This window comes from Dipodomys spectabilis, unplaced genomic scaffold (assembly GCF_019054845.1).
Source record: "Dipodomys spectabilis isolate Male_0828 unplaced genomic scaffold, ASM1905484v1 ptg000365l, whole genome shotgun sequence".
In the NCBI taxonomy this organism is placed as follows: Eukaryota; Metazoa; Chordata; class Mammalia; order Rodentia; family Heteromyidae; genus Dipodomys; species Dipodomys spectabilis.
This window is the reverse complement of record NW_024871042.1, coordinates 9,664,279-9,680,822: the sequence shown is the minus strand read 5'-3', so window position 1 is coordinate 9,680,822 and position 16,544 is coordinate 9,664,279. Positions and strand designations below refer to the sequence as shown.

Sequence of the window (16,544 nt, the reverse complement as noted above, 5' to 3'; positions counted from 1 at the left end):
TTGTTTCAGCAGTAGTAAGGACAATTGGGTGTGCTCACAAGGACTCCCAGAGCCTTTAGATGGTAGAGCAGAGATTTAGTTATAGGTCCTGTTTGCTCAAACCCCTAAGAAATTTTCACTCCAGTGCTTTGAGAAGGCAAGAGACGTACTCAGCAATTAACTAAGCTGAACTTCCTGGTTGGGAAAATCTACTTCAATAACAGGAAGGATAGATTAAAAAAAAAAAAAGAGCATCTTGTACACAAGACAACTAAGACTTAGAAGTAGCAGAGGAATGATAATGATATTTATCTTTATTTTTCTGAGCTCTTTCGCTCAAGGCTAGTGTTTTATCATTTTGAGCCACAGCTCCACTTCCAGTTTTCTGGTAGTATGTATACTGGAGGTATACATGGTAAAGTATAAAAGTCTCATGGACTTTTCTGCCTAGGCTGTCTTAGAACTGCAGTCCTCAGATCTCAGCCTTCTGAGTAGTAGCTAGGATTACAAGCGTGAGCCACCAGCACCCAGCAACATTTTTTAAAATATTTTTTCTCTTTTAATTTTATTTCTTTCATTTATTCACTTTTTTCCCCCTGTGTATGTGGTACTGAGGAATCGAACCCAGGGCTTCATGCATGCTAGGCAAGCACTCTACCACTAAGCCACCTTCCCAGCCGCTTTTAGGCTCCCAAATTTGTAGTGAGTAGGTACTTCCAACTGTTGCCATCCAGATGTTGTGATCAGACATTGATAGATCCTGCTACAAGAAACACAACCTCCTTATATGGAAGTTCAATTGGAGACAGTCCTACAGAGCAGTGGCTTTTCTCCCTCTATTTGCTCAGAGACTAGCCTACAACAACATAACCCACTGTAAGCCCAGTGCCCAGCTCAGTATACAGGAAGCCAGTTTGTATAGGAAGATGACATATATTGCTTGTGTTTCCCAGAGTGAAGTGCCCGGCTCCATCCCAAAATCCTGGAAGTGGACTGTAGAACACATTGTCTATAAAGCTCTCCGCTCACACCTTCTGCCACCTAAGCATTTCACAGAAGATGGTAATGTCCTGCAGCTTGCCAACCTGCCAGATCTATACAAAGTCTTTGAGAGGTGTTAAGTGTGGTTCATTAATGGACTCTAGGGTCTTTTATTCTTCCTCTGTATCCCAATGTTGTTGGTGAAGAGACTTAAGATACAAGATTTTCAATTGCCTTCTAGCACCCTTTCATGTCTTAATTGACTACAAATAAATTGTCAAATGTGTTTTAATGTAATTTCTTATTTACTTCACAATTGAAAACTTCTACATCAATTTTCCCTAATTCACTCTTGTTAAAAAAAAATCCCAAAGAAGTTTGGCATCTGACAAGGTGTTAAATTAAGAATCCTAAGGTCTTGAGGATTTTCCAGATTTTTCCGCTCCGGGAAATTTATCAGGTTTCATGTACTATATGTCAGTTCAGATGTCTTTTGAAAGAATCTTGAACATGTAAGAGACTGCTGATATTGACCATAAAGAAGGCCTTGAAGGGGCTGGGAAGGTGGCTCAGTGGTAGAGTGCTTGCCTTGCGTGCATGGGGCCCTGGGTTCAATTCCCCAGCGCCACATAAGCAAAAAGAAAAAAGCTGGAAGTGGCGCTGTGGCTCAAGTGGTAGAGCGCTAGCCTTGAGCTGAAGAGCTGAAGGACAGCGCCCAGGCCCAGAGTTCAGGCCCCACAACCGGACCCAAAAAAAAAAGAAGGCCTTGAAGTAAAAATCTTATTAATATCTTCAGTAAGCCAATCTAATTTTTTCTTAAGGGAAAAACTTGAGGGAAGAAATCAGTTCTTATCCAGTGTTTAACAGGCAGGAGTTGTAATGTAAATCCATGTTGCTAATGGCCATGAGTACTTGTCACTGAAGTTTGTAACTGAAGCTTCTAAGTATTCTTATTTGAAGTATAATGTAAAACTGAGGTGCCATTGTAAAAAAGGTGCCATTTTCACTGGCCTAACTTCTGTTTGTGTCATGTTTAACCCCTTTAACTTTTTTCCTTCAGAATTGCCCTATTGAATTGCCCTATTGTAGTTAAAACCTTTAATTTCAGGAATGGGAAAAAACTATTCTCAAGGAAGAGAAAATCTTAAAAGGATAGACCTACTCCTAGATGAGGACCTATGATGTTGAAGGGGCACCCCAGAAAGGGAGATCACCTTAGGGAAACCAGAACTGAGATGATCACTCAGATCAAGATTACTTGCTCTGTTGGCTATACTTACCGCATCCCCCTTCCTTCATTTTCCTGTTCTAGAAAATATCAGAGCTCCTGTGAGCCCTTCACTATGTTGTTAGAAGTCACTATACCCAATATGGCCACATTGATTAAATTTCCTTTCTGTCCTTCATCACTTAATACTCATCTCTTTGATGAGCATATTGCAAGAGATGGTCAAGCATAGTCCCTTGAGACTTCTGGAGCCAGGCTTTTGTTCTAAGACTCTGGTAACAAAAATATAAACTGTAAGAAACAGACCAGTCAGCACAGAACTTAACCTGTGATGTTAAGGTAAAATCCATATAACAGAGGACCTCAGTGAAGTTCAGTGGGAAAGAACCAAATACCTAGGGACAACACAATGGAGGACACATTTGTTAAACCATAAAAGGAGCAAAATCAGCTCCTGATAGTTTCAAACTCTAAGCAGCAGACCAACTGGGGCATCTCCGAGGTAAGGTTCCTTCAATGAAGCAGGAGGGACACATGCCAAACAATTTTGAGAGAGGAGGGAAAGGTGTCACCCTGGTCTCAGGCTGGACCATTCTATGCATTATAGAAGAAATTGCATTTCAGAATATTCTTCCCACCATCAACTACACAGCTAGTATAATTAGAATATGTTGGTTCCCCAATTCATTTTCAGTTTCCAGATTGGAAACTAAAACCTTAAAAAAAACTGAATGGCTCTAAAAAAGGGAACAACTATTAGAGATTTTATTCACTTCTTGGTTAACTTTATTATCTAGTTTCAAGTATATATGGCCTTTATTCATTAGATTTTTTCCCAGTATATTTTCTGCATGAACACTTTGAAGCTAGTGTAATCATTTCCATTTCTACAGGATCAATTCTGACAAGAGTCCCAACTGCTGCAAAGTAGCTACACTTGATTTTAAGCAACTTGAACTTTAGTGATGAAAATCAGACTTAAGAAATCTGTATTCCAGATTATTTGTCCTGGAGGAGAAAAAAGGAGAAAAAAAAAAAAAAAAGCAAGATGGATATGGTGACCACAGTTTGTTCTGTATCAAAATGAACATGTCAGTAGCCAGTTGTTTGGGCAGAAGGTTGTATTTAATAGAATCTTTGGCAGATTCCCCTCCTGCTTGCTCTGCCCTCCCTCCCCATTTTGGATTTGTTTGAAACTTCATTCCACCAATAAGCAGCAGATGAAAATACTTTACAAGGTACAGCACAGTTGATTTGGAAGAATAAAGACCCTATTCTTTAAGAATACAGGCCTTATACTCCCCTTGCCCCATGCAATAAAGCAAGTTTTATATACACTCCCCATTTTTCCTATCATTTTCTCATATAAATTTAAATATTTTACAAAGGCTTTTTCCTCCAAACATTGAAATACAGACTCCCAACCTGTGAACTTACTTCCTCACTAAAATATAAATGCTATCTGATAGGAAGAGTAAATATCTTTTGCCTACTCGAGATCCTGAAGTCTGAACTGTACTGTGGAGAAGGCACTTGTGTTTTGTGATAACTCCAGCAAGTGTCAGTGAGCTCAGAATCGCTGTCCTACAGTGTTCAGTCTGAGGCAGCTGGGGAAAAATGATGACTATACTTGATTTTCAGAAATTATGGAAATAAAAACAGCACAAACAATTTGAGTCTAGAATCAAGCTATAAACAAAATCCAGAGTAATAATTCATGAAGATTCAAACCTGCTTCACTCTCATAAATTATAAAATACAGGTGGCTGTTTTAATAATGACTCAAAACAGTACTGAAAGGGGTTTGTGTCAATATACAAAAAGTCCTTCTGGGCAGAGCTCTCAGAGCAACACCCAGTTTGAAGAGTAGCTTCTCTACTGCTGGGCCAGAAGTGCTGTCCTGTTGGCCTTCATCTTCTCCAGCCTCTTGGCCAGATGGCTATTAGTCATCTCCATCTCCTCAATCTTGTCCAGTGCTGTTCGTAACTGGAGACAGAGAGAGCATAGTCACTTTAGGTGATCAGAAACAGCAGTTAGTACCTTCTAGTAAACTGAAGGCATTACTAATGGTGATGCCCTTACAGAGTCCCCAGATAAACTCCTTTTTTTCCCCTAAGCGTTAGAGGTATTAAACATCATACTGACATTATTGACATCACAGAGAAGATACACAGAATTTGCAGAAACAGACTTGGTCTATAAAGTAAAAATTAAAACCTACAAGTAAGGCGGCCGTCACTGTGCAGATATATAAAGCCGATACAAAAACAAGTGACTCCACTGCTGTTCCCTTAAATATTCTACCCAGAATTAAATTTCTTAAACAGTGAAGAATTTCAATAACTTTTTTTCTGTTTAGGAATGAGATCTCCAAGAGCATACATACCTCTCGTTGTAGCTTCCTCTTTTCTGCTTTGAGCTCATCTTCAACTTTCTCAGCATTCTCAGCAGCAGTTTTATATCTTAGCACCTGGCCTTCAAGACGGTTAATCTGTAAATATGATAATCTGTTAAAAGCTCCAGTCTTGAATTTTCTTGAAGCAGCTACAAAAAGAATTACAAGTTCATATTCCTATATATTTTTAAGAAATACAGTAAATATAAGAATAAATATAAGAAATATAATTTCTATGAAATAATTAGCACCTAGCCTTCAAGCCGGCTAATCTGTAAATAAAATAATCTGTTAAAAAGCACCGATCTTGGGCGGGGATGTGGCTTAGTGTTAAGAGTGCTGCCTAGCATGCATGAAGCCCTGGGTTTGGTTCCTCAGCACCACATAATCAGAAAAGGCCAAAAGTGTTGTTGTGGTTCAGATGGTAGAGTGCTAGCCTTAAGCAAAAAAAAGCTCAGGCATAGTGCCCTGGGGCTCTTGAGTTCAAGCCCCAGGACTAAGAGAGAAAAAAAAAAAAGCTCTGATCTTGAATCTCTTGAAGCAGCTACAAAAAGAATGACAAGTTCGTGTGTGTGTGTGTGTGTGTGTGTGTGTGTGTGTGTGTGTGTGTGTGTGTGTGTGTGTGTGTGTGTGTGTGTGTGTGTGTGTGTGTGTGTGTGTGTGTAATTTTTTTTTTTGGGGGGGGGGGTCAGTCATGGGGACCCTGAGCTTGCTCAAGGCTCGCACTCTACCACTTGAGCCACAGTGCCACTTCTGGTTTTCTGGTAGTTAATTGGAGATAACAGTCTCACAGACTTTTCCTGCCTGGGGCTAGCTTTGAACCGTGATCCTCAGATCTCAGCCTCCTGAGTAGCTAGCATTATAGGCATGAGCCACTGGCACGTGGCCATATTTATATATTTTTAAGAAAATATGAAGTTGAGGGGCTGGGAAGGTGGCTCAGTGGTAGAGTGTTTGCCTTGCATGCCTGAGGCCCTGGGTTTGATTCCTGAGCACCACATAAGAAAAAAGCTGGAAGTGGCACTGTGGCTCAAGTGGTAGAGCGCTAGCCTTGAGCTGAAGAACTGAGGGACAGCGCCCAGGCCCAGAGTTCAGGCTCCACGACCGGACCAAAAAAAAATGAAGTTGAAGTGCCCTGTTAGATATTCTCTGCTAGTTTTCTATTATAGCATAAAGAATATAGAATATTTTTTAGAATATATTTATAATATATTTTTATAGTATAAATATATCTTTTTATACTAATACTATATATAATAAATATAGAATATAGGCTGCAAAGGCTGCCACAGAACTCCCAGGATTATCCACTTAAAATGCAAGAAGCAGATACAAAATGATACTTATCAAAATGAACTCCAAGAAAAGGAAATGAGATTGTTTGTTTTGCTTTGTTTTGCCAGTCCTGGGGCTTGAATTCAGGGCCTGAGCTCTGTCCCTGAGCTTCTTTTGCTCAAGCCTAGCACCCTACCACAAAGCACCACTTCTGGCTTTTTCTGTTTATGTGGTACTGAGAAATCAAACCCAGGGCTTCATGCATGCTAGGCAAACACTCTACCACTAAGCCACATTCCCAACCCAAGGTTTTATTTTAAAAATTATTTCTTTTTTCTTGTTTGGTTTATTCCTTTATGTCACTCTTTTTGATTTTTGTACCCTTTGTCTTATATATAAGTTTACCTGATTTGGGGAAGGGAAAGGGAGTCACAGAAATAGTGGGACAAAGGGTGAACCAATTCAACAGTGATACTCACTAGACACAATGTTAGAAATGAATTTTACAACTTGCAGAGAGTGGAGTGCGGGGGGATGGAAGAAAATGAGGAAGGACACTTCAAAAAGAAATGTACTCATTACCTGACTTATGTAACACCTCTTTCATCACCTTTACAATAAAATTTAAATTAAAGAAATAATAAACATTTAACTCATTTAGTACCTCAAAGAAGTACTTACACTTTGTTCCAACGTGGTTATGTCCTGTTCTGCTTTTGAAAGCTTAAATTTGTACTCACTAATTTGTCTATTAGCATCTCCTAGAACAGAAGATAATAATGAATTAACTTCATCTCCCAGAGATGGAAGTATCAGGCATCAAGCAATAATGTTCTCTGTAATACACAAAGCACATACATGCACAGAGATTCTACAACAGTCCAGATTCTAGACTGCAAGAAACTATTATTTACACTGTATCAGTATTCCTAGAAGCAAGAATTAGCAGACAGATCCTCCTTTATCTCTCATACGTGAGCAAGCTCCGAGAAAAGGATCCTTGCCAAGGAAGCAGTTGTCCATACCTGATCTTTAACTGCAACCCTGTGGCCCAAAATGCCTCTGTATTCCCTGGACTGGGTCTTCTGGTTCTTGGAACCAGCCCTGCAACCTCTACCTCTAAAGTTTGTTTCTGCTCTCCCATACCACTAGGGTACTGTTACCCCACCTCTGATTCAAATCTCAACTTTCAAGACCATGCTCATTTTCATCTCTTTTACCCTCCATAAATGACTTTTACTTGCATCCTTTTTATGACATATATCTGTGTTCTTCTAAATACAATGAGTGTATAAAAAGTGGAGCTTTGCTTTCTTACTAAATCTGTGTTTATACCTGAGCAAATGCTTTGAAAATAATGTATGCTTTAGTAAACTGAAAACAAATGCTTCCAATAACAGGTTGTAATGTTATGGATAGAGCTGTAAGATAATTTACTTGACCTAAGAAACTACTTAAAGTAATAAGTTAAGATATTCGGGGGGAGGTGGGGGATGTGCGCAGGCACTAGGTAAAATTTCATTCTGGGAACACAAATCATCTTCTGAAATGAGTATACTCCTAAGGATTACAAAAGATTTATGTCAACTCTAACCTACTAAGGAAATACTCAACAACCTAACAATAACTTTTCTACATTTCCATATTACCAAGATTGGAATTAGCTATATAACTCAATGTAACATGTATTATTGGTCAGTTACTGATACTCTGGAAGTAATGGGAGCCAGGATGGTGGTAAACATCTGTAATCTCAGCACTAAAGCGGTTCAAGCAGGAAGATCCTGAGTTCAAGGCTAGCTGGAGCTACATGGTAAGATCTTGCCTAAAAATAAATAAATAAATAAGTAAAATAAAACAAGGTGGTAATACATGACCTCCTCCAAGGCTACCTTTGGTAGTGGAACGAACATTCCAGTCATCAGCCCTAAAACAGCAGCTAGAAAGTCTTATTTCAAAATTCTTACCTCCAGTAGTCTACTAATTATCAAAATGTATGGCTTCCTTCTTTCTCACTGCAAGTCACTCATTTCTTCCTGTATTTAAAAGCCCCTTTACTCAAACCATCTTGTATGTAAAACACCCAAGGGCACTATCTACAGTCAGGAATGGCTCAGGCCCGTTCCTGGCCTTCTGGTCCAGGAGAGCTATGTATTTTATCTTCACCAGTAGACCCAGCCTTCCCAGTGTTCCTCAGCTCACTTTATTCCATACCTATACTTGTATACTTTCCCTCACCTACAATGCTGTATCTAGTAAGAATTCACACATAAATGCCAGCCCATCCCTCTTCTATTTGATTTCTTTTGAATTTGTTCCTTTGAGCCAATCACTCCAAACTGGGCCCTGCCTCTCTAGGACTGCAGCAGCCATTGTACTATTCCATCATAGCATCCTAACTGGCTGATCTTTCTACAACGTTCCTGCAGTCGCAACTCTCCACACCAAAATGACAGATTATTCAACAGGAAACATCAGGAGGCTGCAAGCTGACACCCAAAAAAGGAAGTAATGCTGCCCTCAAAAATTAGGATTAGGGCTGGGAATGTGGCTTGTGGTAGAGTGCTTGCCTAGCATGCATAAAACTCGGTTCAATTCCTCAGTACCACATAAACAGAAAAGGCCAGAAGTGGTGCAGTGGCTCAAGTGATAGAGTGCTAGCCTTGAGCACAGAAAAGCTCAAGCCCCAGTACTGGCAAAAAAAAAAAAAAAGACTAGCTGGATACCCATAATCCTAGCTACTTAAAAGGCTGAAATTGAGAGGATCATGATTTGAGACCAACCTAGGCAAAAAGTTCACGAGAGCCCAACAAAAAATGCTGGGTATGGTGGCATGAATCTGTCATCTCAGCTATGGCAGGAAGCATGGGCTGTAGTGTCAGCCCCAAGCAAAAAGACCCTAACCAATAAAAGAGCCAAGTGGGCTGGAGGCTTGGCTCAAGTGGTAGAATGAGTACCTGCCTGGCAAGGCCCTGAGTTCATACCTCAGTACTACCCAAAGTAAGTCAGTAATAATATCCCTTAATTCATAAAGGCCTACAAAATTTGGCCTAAATGAAAAGACCATAAATAGGAGTTATCTGGAAATTTTTTTATGTAGGCACTTAAAAATAATCAGGAGCCAAAAGTAGAAAAGGGAAGAAAAAAAACTCTATTTGTATAAACTTGAGAATACTAGACTATTTTGTGGCTGTGTTCTAAATTCCATCTGTAGTGCAGGCTGGGTCCTCCTGCTTAAGCCTCTAGAATGCTGGGGTTGCAAATGTTTACTACCATGCTTAAGTTCCAGAGTATCGGTAACTGACCAACAAAACTTTACATTGAGCATTGAGGTTATACAGGTAGTTCTAATCTTGGTTATGTGGAAAGAATCAGGTTTGTGTTACAAACTTCTAGGAAAATTCTGAAGCTACTCAACATTGTGTTAGTCTCAAATCTCAATTATCCAAGATAAACTGCACATAAATGGTAGCTCAAAGATGACATGCAGGTATAGAAAAGGACAGTGTCCAGGAAAGAAAAATAACTTACCCTTTTACATTCAAATAGAGAAGAGCCTCTATTTGACTCTTGTATTCGTCTGTACCAACCATTGTAAACAGAATTTTTGCAGAGATAAGCATACTATGAAAGCAGATTACTCATAATCCTGCCCCAAAGACAAGGCTTACATACTAGCAGAGACTGATATCCCCTGGTACCTACTCTGCATCTCGATAAACTGCAAGTCTGAACCGTTCTGCAGTCCTACCAAGTCACCAGCTATGCCATCATTCCTGGAGCATTTTTGCCGTTCTTCCTCTAACTGTAGCTTCAGTTTTCTAATCTGAGATGGAAATAAAAGGCACCAGTCAGATCAGTTTCTTAATAGCCCAGTGGCCACACTGTAGAACACTGTATCAACAGATCATACATATTGGAACTATTTTCTCCTGGTCTCAAGAAGATAAGAGTAGATACCCACCACATTCCTGTATTTCCATGAACTAGAAATAAAACTTAAGGTATGTAGCTACAAGGAAAAGTAAGCAGTGTAGTAAACCAAGCGAGGGCACCAGTAAAAGAATAGACAGCTAGTAAATAAAGAAAATTAAGAAATGTATTCATTACCTGTCTTATGTAACTGTAACCCCTCTGTACTTCACCTTTATAATAATTTTTTAAATGAAAAAAAAAAAAGAAACTGCAGATCTACTTAAAAAAAAGAAAACAGCTCAGGAAGAGTTCAGAGTGACCTCAAGTAGGATCCAATCTGTTCCACCCTTAACATTGTATTTGTGGCAAGAGCCACCTAAGTGTATACTGTGAAGCCTTATATCCAGCCTGATGAAAGCTACCCAGCAATTATGTGTGTATTCCATCTTAGCTAGGAAGCCCTGAAGAATTATCCCACCAGCCAACAATATCCTTAAACCTGCTGTTGAAGCCAGCATATATATGTATATAAAACTTCATGTCTCTGTCAGACAGACTGATCAGGGCCTTGAGCCTTGTTCCAGCAGACACTTAGATCACTTGTCCACAACAAAAGGTGGGCTTGAGGATACCAGCTATATCCCTAGACCTGTCCCACAGCACAATGTATCCTCTACTCACCACTGTGGAAACACAAGAAACCATAAAAAAAATTCAACTATAAAGAAAATGAACAATTAACTTTTGAAGGATTAACGAGTCACTGAAATAAAAATCTGTAGCGTCAAATGAAAATACAACCTACCAGAACTTTTGGTGCAGAGCAAAGAGGAAAGTTTATAGCTGAATGTCTACATTATGAACTCAGATCTCAAGTGAATAATCTATGTACCATAAGCTATTAGGGAAACAAGACAAATCAAAAAAGCTAGTCACAGTGATAGATGTCTAAATCAGCTAATCAGGAGGTAGATAGAGCTAACGGCAGGGCCTGGGCATGTGCCTGTCGCCCAGTTATGCGGAGCTCATAAATAAGATGTGGTCCATGCCAACCTGGGCAAAAATGAGAAAGACTCCATCCCCAAAATAACTAAGAGGAAGAAATGGGATTAAAGTGACGCAGAGCTTGCCTAACAAGGTCAAGGCCCCAAGTTCAGCCCACAATAACACACACACACACAAAGAATCAAAGAAAAAACCTGATTCTTTGAAAAGATAAACAAAATTGACAAACTCTTATCCAAACCAAAGAAAGGAGAACACTGAATAAAATGGAGATTTTATGAAAGGGGATCTCAACAAATAATGAAAATTCAGTAGAGAATACTTCAAAATATGTGTTCTTGTAGACACCAGTGGTTCACATCTAGCTATTCAGAAGGGTGAGATCTGAGGATCATAGTTTGAAGCCAGCCAAGGTAGGGAAGTCTTTGAGACTCTTATCTCCAATCAACCAGCCCTAGACTTGAACACAAAAACTCAGGAACAATGCTCAGCCCTGAGTTCAAGCCCTTGATGGCATGTGTGCGCACACTCACATTCACACACACACTCTCTCTCTCTCTCTCTCTCACACACACACACACACACACATACACACACACACACACACATACCTTCTAATGGACTGGAAAAATCTGGATGTATGACTTAACTAAAATTGAGCCAACAACATAAAAACCTCCAAAACTTTAACAAGTAATGAAACTAAAGTGGTAATAGTCTCCCAGCAAAGAAAAGTTCATAATTGGATTGCTTCACTGACAAATTTTACCATACTTTTTAAGAATACCAATGCTCCTCAAACTATTCCATAAAATAGAAAAAAGTAAAAGGAATACTAACCAAACTTATTTTATAAACAGTATTACCCTGCTATAAAAACTATAGGACACAACAACATACAAAAAAAGGAAATTATAGATTTAATTACCTTAATGAACACTGACATAAAAATTCTCAGTAATATGTGAATACTAAATACAACAATATATTAAAAAGATCATATACCATACTGAGTTGGTTTCATTCCAGGGGTGCAAAGACAGTTAAATATTTGTAAATAAATAAATCTGGTACAGTGCATAAATATAATAAAGGGCAAAAATCACACTATCATCTCGATGCAGAAAAAGCTTTGGATAAAAATCCATTATCTCTTCAAGATAAAAGCCCTGGAGAAACCAAGCATGTAATCCCAGTTATTCAAGAGGCAGAGAAAACAGTAGGATAGCAGTTTGAGCCAGCAAAACGTTAGTGAACACCAATGTGAATTAACAAGCTAGCTATAGTGGTACAAACATATGAACCCAGCTACTCAGGAGGCATAAGTAGAAGGATCAAGGCAAAACACAAGATACTATCTAAAAAAGAACAAAAGCAAAAAAAGGAGTAGGGGCATAATTCAAGTGGTAGAGTGTCTGTTTAGTAAGTACAAGGCTCAAAATTCAAACCCAAGTATTTCTATCCCCTCTCCCCAAACAAAGCCGTGAAGAAATTAGGAATAATAAGGAATGCACTTCAATATAAAGGCTCTATATGATAAACATAGAGCCAATATAACCCTAAATGGAAAAAAAAACTGAAAATATTTCCTCTGAAGTCAGGAACTGAGATAAGGATGTTCATTTCCTTCACTTTTACTTGATATATGATCCAAGCAATTACTAGCCAGAGCAATAAACTAGAAAAAGGGGGAGAGAGAGAGAGAGAGAGAGGGAGGGAGGGAGAGAGGGAGAAATGGATACAGAGGAAAGGAAGAAATCACATTATTGGCTAATCATCCTAAACATTGAAGATTTTAACAAAAAAAATTTATTTATTTTTTTTTTTTGGTCAGTCGTGGGACTTGAACTCTAGGCTTGGGTGCTGTCCCTGTGCTCTTCAGCTCAAGGCCAGTGCTCTACCGCTTGAGCCACAGCGCCACTTCCTGTTTTCTAGTGGTTTATTGGAGATAAGTCTCACAGACTTTCCTGCCTGGGCTGGCTTTGAACCACGATCCTCAGATCTTGGCCTCCTGAGTAGCTAGGATTACAGGCGTGAGCCACCAGTGCCCGGCTTTTTAACAAAAATTTCTAAACATAAAAATTTCTTAGATCTGGAAAGTACTTTTCAGGAAAGTATCAGGTTATAAAACCAACATTCAAGAATCAGTAGTTTTTCAATATACCAATAATAAATATTCTGAGAAAGATCAGGAAAACAATCTCAGTCACAATAGATGGACAAAATAGTGGTACATGTCATCTCTCATATGTTACATCTGAGTCTTAAAAAAAAGTCAGAAGTATAAAACAGGTACACTGAGGGTGGAAACAAGTGAGAGGGTAGAGGAAGAAAGAGAATGAGGGAAGATAAATATGACCAACGTACTTTACAAGCATGTATGAAAATAATGATCTAGGCACTGGTGGCTCATCTTATAATCCTAGTTATTCAGAAGGCCTGCACCTGGAGATTCATGGTTTGAAGCCAGCCTGGGCATACAAGTCCATGAGCCTCCATCTCTAACTAACCATAAAAAGGCCAGGCTAGAGGCATGGTTCAAGGGGCAAAGTGCTAGCTGTGAGCATGAAAGTCAAAGAAGGTCAAGGCTCTGAGTTAAAGAAATGAAGTAAGCCTATTAAAAATGTTTAAAAGGGGCAGGAAAGAAGGATAAGTAACAGGAAAGGTAAATTTGACCAAAGTACGTATTATATGTATGTGCATTATGTACACAATGAATTTGTACAATATATGCTAATTTAAAAACTACTTTCTTGGGTCCCAACAATGGGATACATGGATCTAGGTATTCAAGATCATTTGAGCAAATAGGAAGAGAAGTAATCCCCAAGGCCAGGTTTTCCAGATAGTATGTGTTTATGAAATAGTCCATCATTTGGGTAATTCCTATAACTTTTATTAAAAATAGAAAATTTAATAAGCAAGCAAGCAATTTTGTTTACTTTTAGAAAAGTTAAATACTCTTTTAGAAAACTTTCTATATACAAAGATAACTGGAAATATATAAGTGGCTTTCTAAACTGTCCTTAACTCTATTAACAGGGATCAAGAGGAAACTAGGCATCAGGTTTGCACTAAACTGGAACTGAAATTCATACTTCTCAGAGACCTCTTGCCCTTTCAACATGCATGGGTTGTCATTGCTATCTGTCTGGAGGGAATTATGGGTTATCATTCCCATCATTCCTACTTATGTCCATCTCTAAAAGGGTCATCCATCCTTTCCTGCACTCTTCCTCACAAGGCCCTTTAACATGCATAACATTCATTTCCTAACCTTTCACCAGGTCAGACATGCTTCCACTGTGCCTTCTAGAATTAGCCCTCCATCAGCAAACCCCTTCCTCAGCCTCTTGTTTGAGTGCCCTCTAACATAACACACTCACAGAAACCTGTTATTCCTGAAACCTTACCACACACTGCTGTTTTCATCTTGTACATCTTCCTAGAAATGGAGGTTCCCCTTGCTGCTGCTGAACAATATTCTCCCTCCATTCTCCTGAGAAGTCCCTGTTCTTAATTTCATCTCTTCAACTCATATTTCTTCAAATCTCATCTCTTCAAATCACACAAATCCTCTCATATTGCCATCATCCCACGACTTTGTTACCCTACTCTTTCTTGACTTACATGCCCTCAGCACTTATCTTAATTCCTAGAAATTTCAATTTACACCTAAGTGGAAGCTTTCTTCCAGAACTAACCTCTCAGTTTCTGGAATATCTCCTCAACACATTTCTTACCATCTCTATCAATTCTTGATCTCAGCCTCTCCTGCCCATAGTCATATATTAGAGCTCAACTTTAGATAGCCATACTCTCTGCATCTGATTAGGTCCATCTATCCTCTATTGAACCACAATCCTTCCAGCTCATTCACTCTAGATTCTAACTCTTAACATCCTTCAAACGCAGTAGCACTTCTAACCCACTAATCCATCTTCTTTCCACAGTGTCTTGATGTCTTCCCAGATGTCTTCTCAATCCTTACCCAGTATAATTTCTAGGTCCATCATTATCATCACTCTCCTATATAGTCCTCATTCTCCTACCTCATAATACATGCGTAATAAAAGTATTTACTGTATGCCCATACCTATACAACTAAATGTAGCCAGAGAAGTACATAGAATAAATGTGTTCACAACCTTTTTAACATTATGATTTACTACTTAATTATTGTTGTTTATTGTCATAAGTCTCTTTCTACTAGAATATAAGGTCTACTGGGGCAGGAATGCTTTTTACTTATTTATTCACTTAAATATCCCAATGACAAGAATAGTATCTGTTAAACAGTGAAATATGACAATATTTGTTGAATGGCTGAACAGGAATAATGGAGAAAATCAATGAAGTTTCCAAGAAATTGCCTCAGAACTAAAGGAGTTTCTAGAATTGCCAGGGGCCCATCAAAATACATCAACTTGAAATTACAAAACACTAAGAATAAAGAGAATAGGGTACAAGCTTTCAGAAGTAGGGGGGGAAATATGCCACATATAAAGATTAAAAGTCCAAGTGTCCTCAGAATTCTCAACAACCACCCTGAAAGACAAAAGACAATGAAGAATGCCTTTTTTAAAAATCTGAAGCAAAATTATTGCAACCCAGAAATAGATATTCATCCAAAGTAGTAATTAAGTAAGAAGGAAAGACACTTTCAGGCCTCAAAGATCATGTAAAATGAACAGCCTACAAACACTTTCCTCAAGAAGTTACTTAAGTTTAAATCAAAATAAAAGGAAGAAGTAAGAAGGTAGGAGAGACTAGGAAAAGGAATCCCAACCCAAATCACAGGCAGACAAAGTCCCCACATGCTTATGAAGGAAGATTATATCCCTGAATGGAAAGGATGAGCCATTAGTTCAGAATGTGTTGAATCAGATGCTCTAACATTTATCAAGATGGTCTTTTGAAAGAAATATGATATATCAAGAAACCCTGCCTTTAAGCTACAGTTTAAAACTGTGACTAAATTATTGAAAAACACAAAAATCAGACACATGATATGAAGAGAAAAAATTGTAATATTAACTACAGTGGAACAAATAGTTGTAAAGGAGATGAAAAGCAGTCCTAGAATGTAACACATCTCCCCAGTGAGCAGTGTACAGAGCCCTGATGACATAAATAGATTAAATGTTAAGAGGCTATGGGAATGGGATATGTGCATGTGTATAGCAGAGATTCATCTGTCACAGAGGAATTTCAACAGAGATTGTTTAAAACCAAACAACCATGAAGTAATGCAAACACGTTACATGGAGAGAGTGCATACCAGAGTCAGAAAAAGAACTGGATAGAAATGGTCACAGAGAAGCCAAGAGTGGTGGCTTATGCCTGTAAACTCTAGCTATTTGGGAGGGGGAGACTAGGAGGATTGCAGTTCATGGCCATCCCAAGCATAAACACAACTATCTCAATCAGCAGCTGAACGCAGTAGCATACATCTTTTTTTTTTTTTTTTTTGGGGGGGGGGGGGGGTGGTCCGGTCGTGGGGCTTGAACTCAGGGCCTGGGCGCTGTCCCTCAGCTCTTCAGCTCAAGGCTAGTGCTCTACCACTTGAGCCACAGCAATACTTCCGTCTTTTTTCTTTTTGTTTATGTGGTGCTGAGGAATCAAACCCAGGGCCTCATGCATGCAAGGTAAGCACGCTACCACTGAGCCACCTTCCCAGCCCCAGCATACATCTTTTATACTGGCTACATGGGAAGTATAAATAGGCACACTGCAGTCCAGGCCAAATTCTGGACACACATATAC

General features: G+C 39.0%; 2 protein-coding genes across 12 annotated transcripts in view; one reads left to right on the top strand and one right to left on the bottom strand.

Moving 5' to 3' along the window:
- Nucleotides 1-1,246, top strand: part of Mlh1 (mutL homolog 1) — a 51,693-nt gene extending 50,447 nt beyond the window's left edge. For all 4 annotated transcript variants that reach the window (XM_042666518.1, XM_042666519.1, XM_042666520.1 and 1 more), the window contains one exon: nucleotides 933-1,246. In XM_042666518.1, the coding sequence (XP_042522452.1) occupies nucleotides 933-1,100 (168 nt within the window). In that variant the 3' untranslated portion in view covers nucleotides 1,101-1,246. The remainder of the gene's footprint in view (nucleotides 1-932) is intronic.
- Nucleotides 1,247-2,931: 1,685 nt separating this feature from the next.
- Nucleotides 2,932-16,544, bottom strand: part of Lrrfip2 (LRR binding FLII interacting protein 2) — a 114,987-nt gene continuing 101,374 nt past the window's right edge. For all 8 annotated transcript variants that reach the window (XM_042666459.1, XM_042666460.1, XM_042666461.1 and 5 more), the window contains 4 exons: nucleotides 9,564-9,684; nucleotides 6,540-6,619; nucleotides 4,575-4,679; nucleotides 2,932-4,174 (listed from right to left, as the gene is read on the bottom strand). In XM_042666459.1, coding sequence (XP_042522393.1) covers nucleotides 4,064-4,174; nucleotides 4,575-4,679; nucleotides 6,540-6,619; nucleotides 9,564-9,684 — 417 coding nt within the window. In that variant the 3' untranslated portion in view covers nucleotides 2,932-4,063. The remainder of the gene's footprint in view (nucleotides 4,175-4,574; nucleotides 4,680-6,539; nucleotides 6,620-9,563; nucleotides 9,685-16,544) is intronic.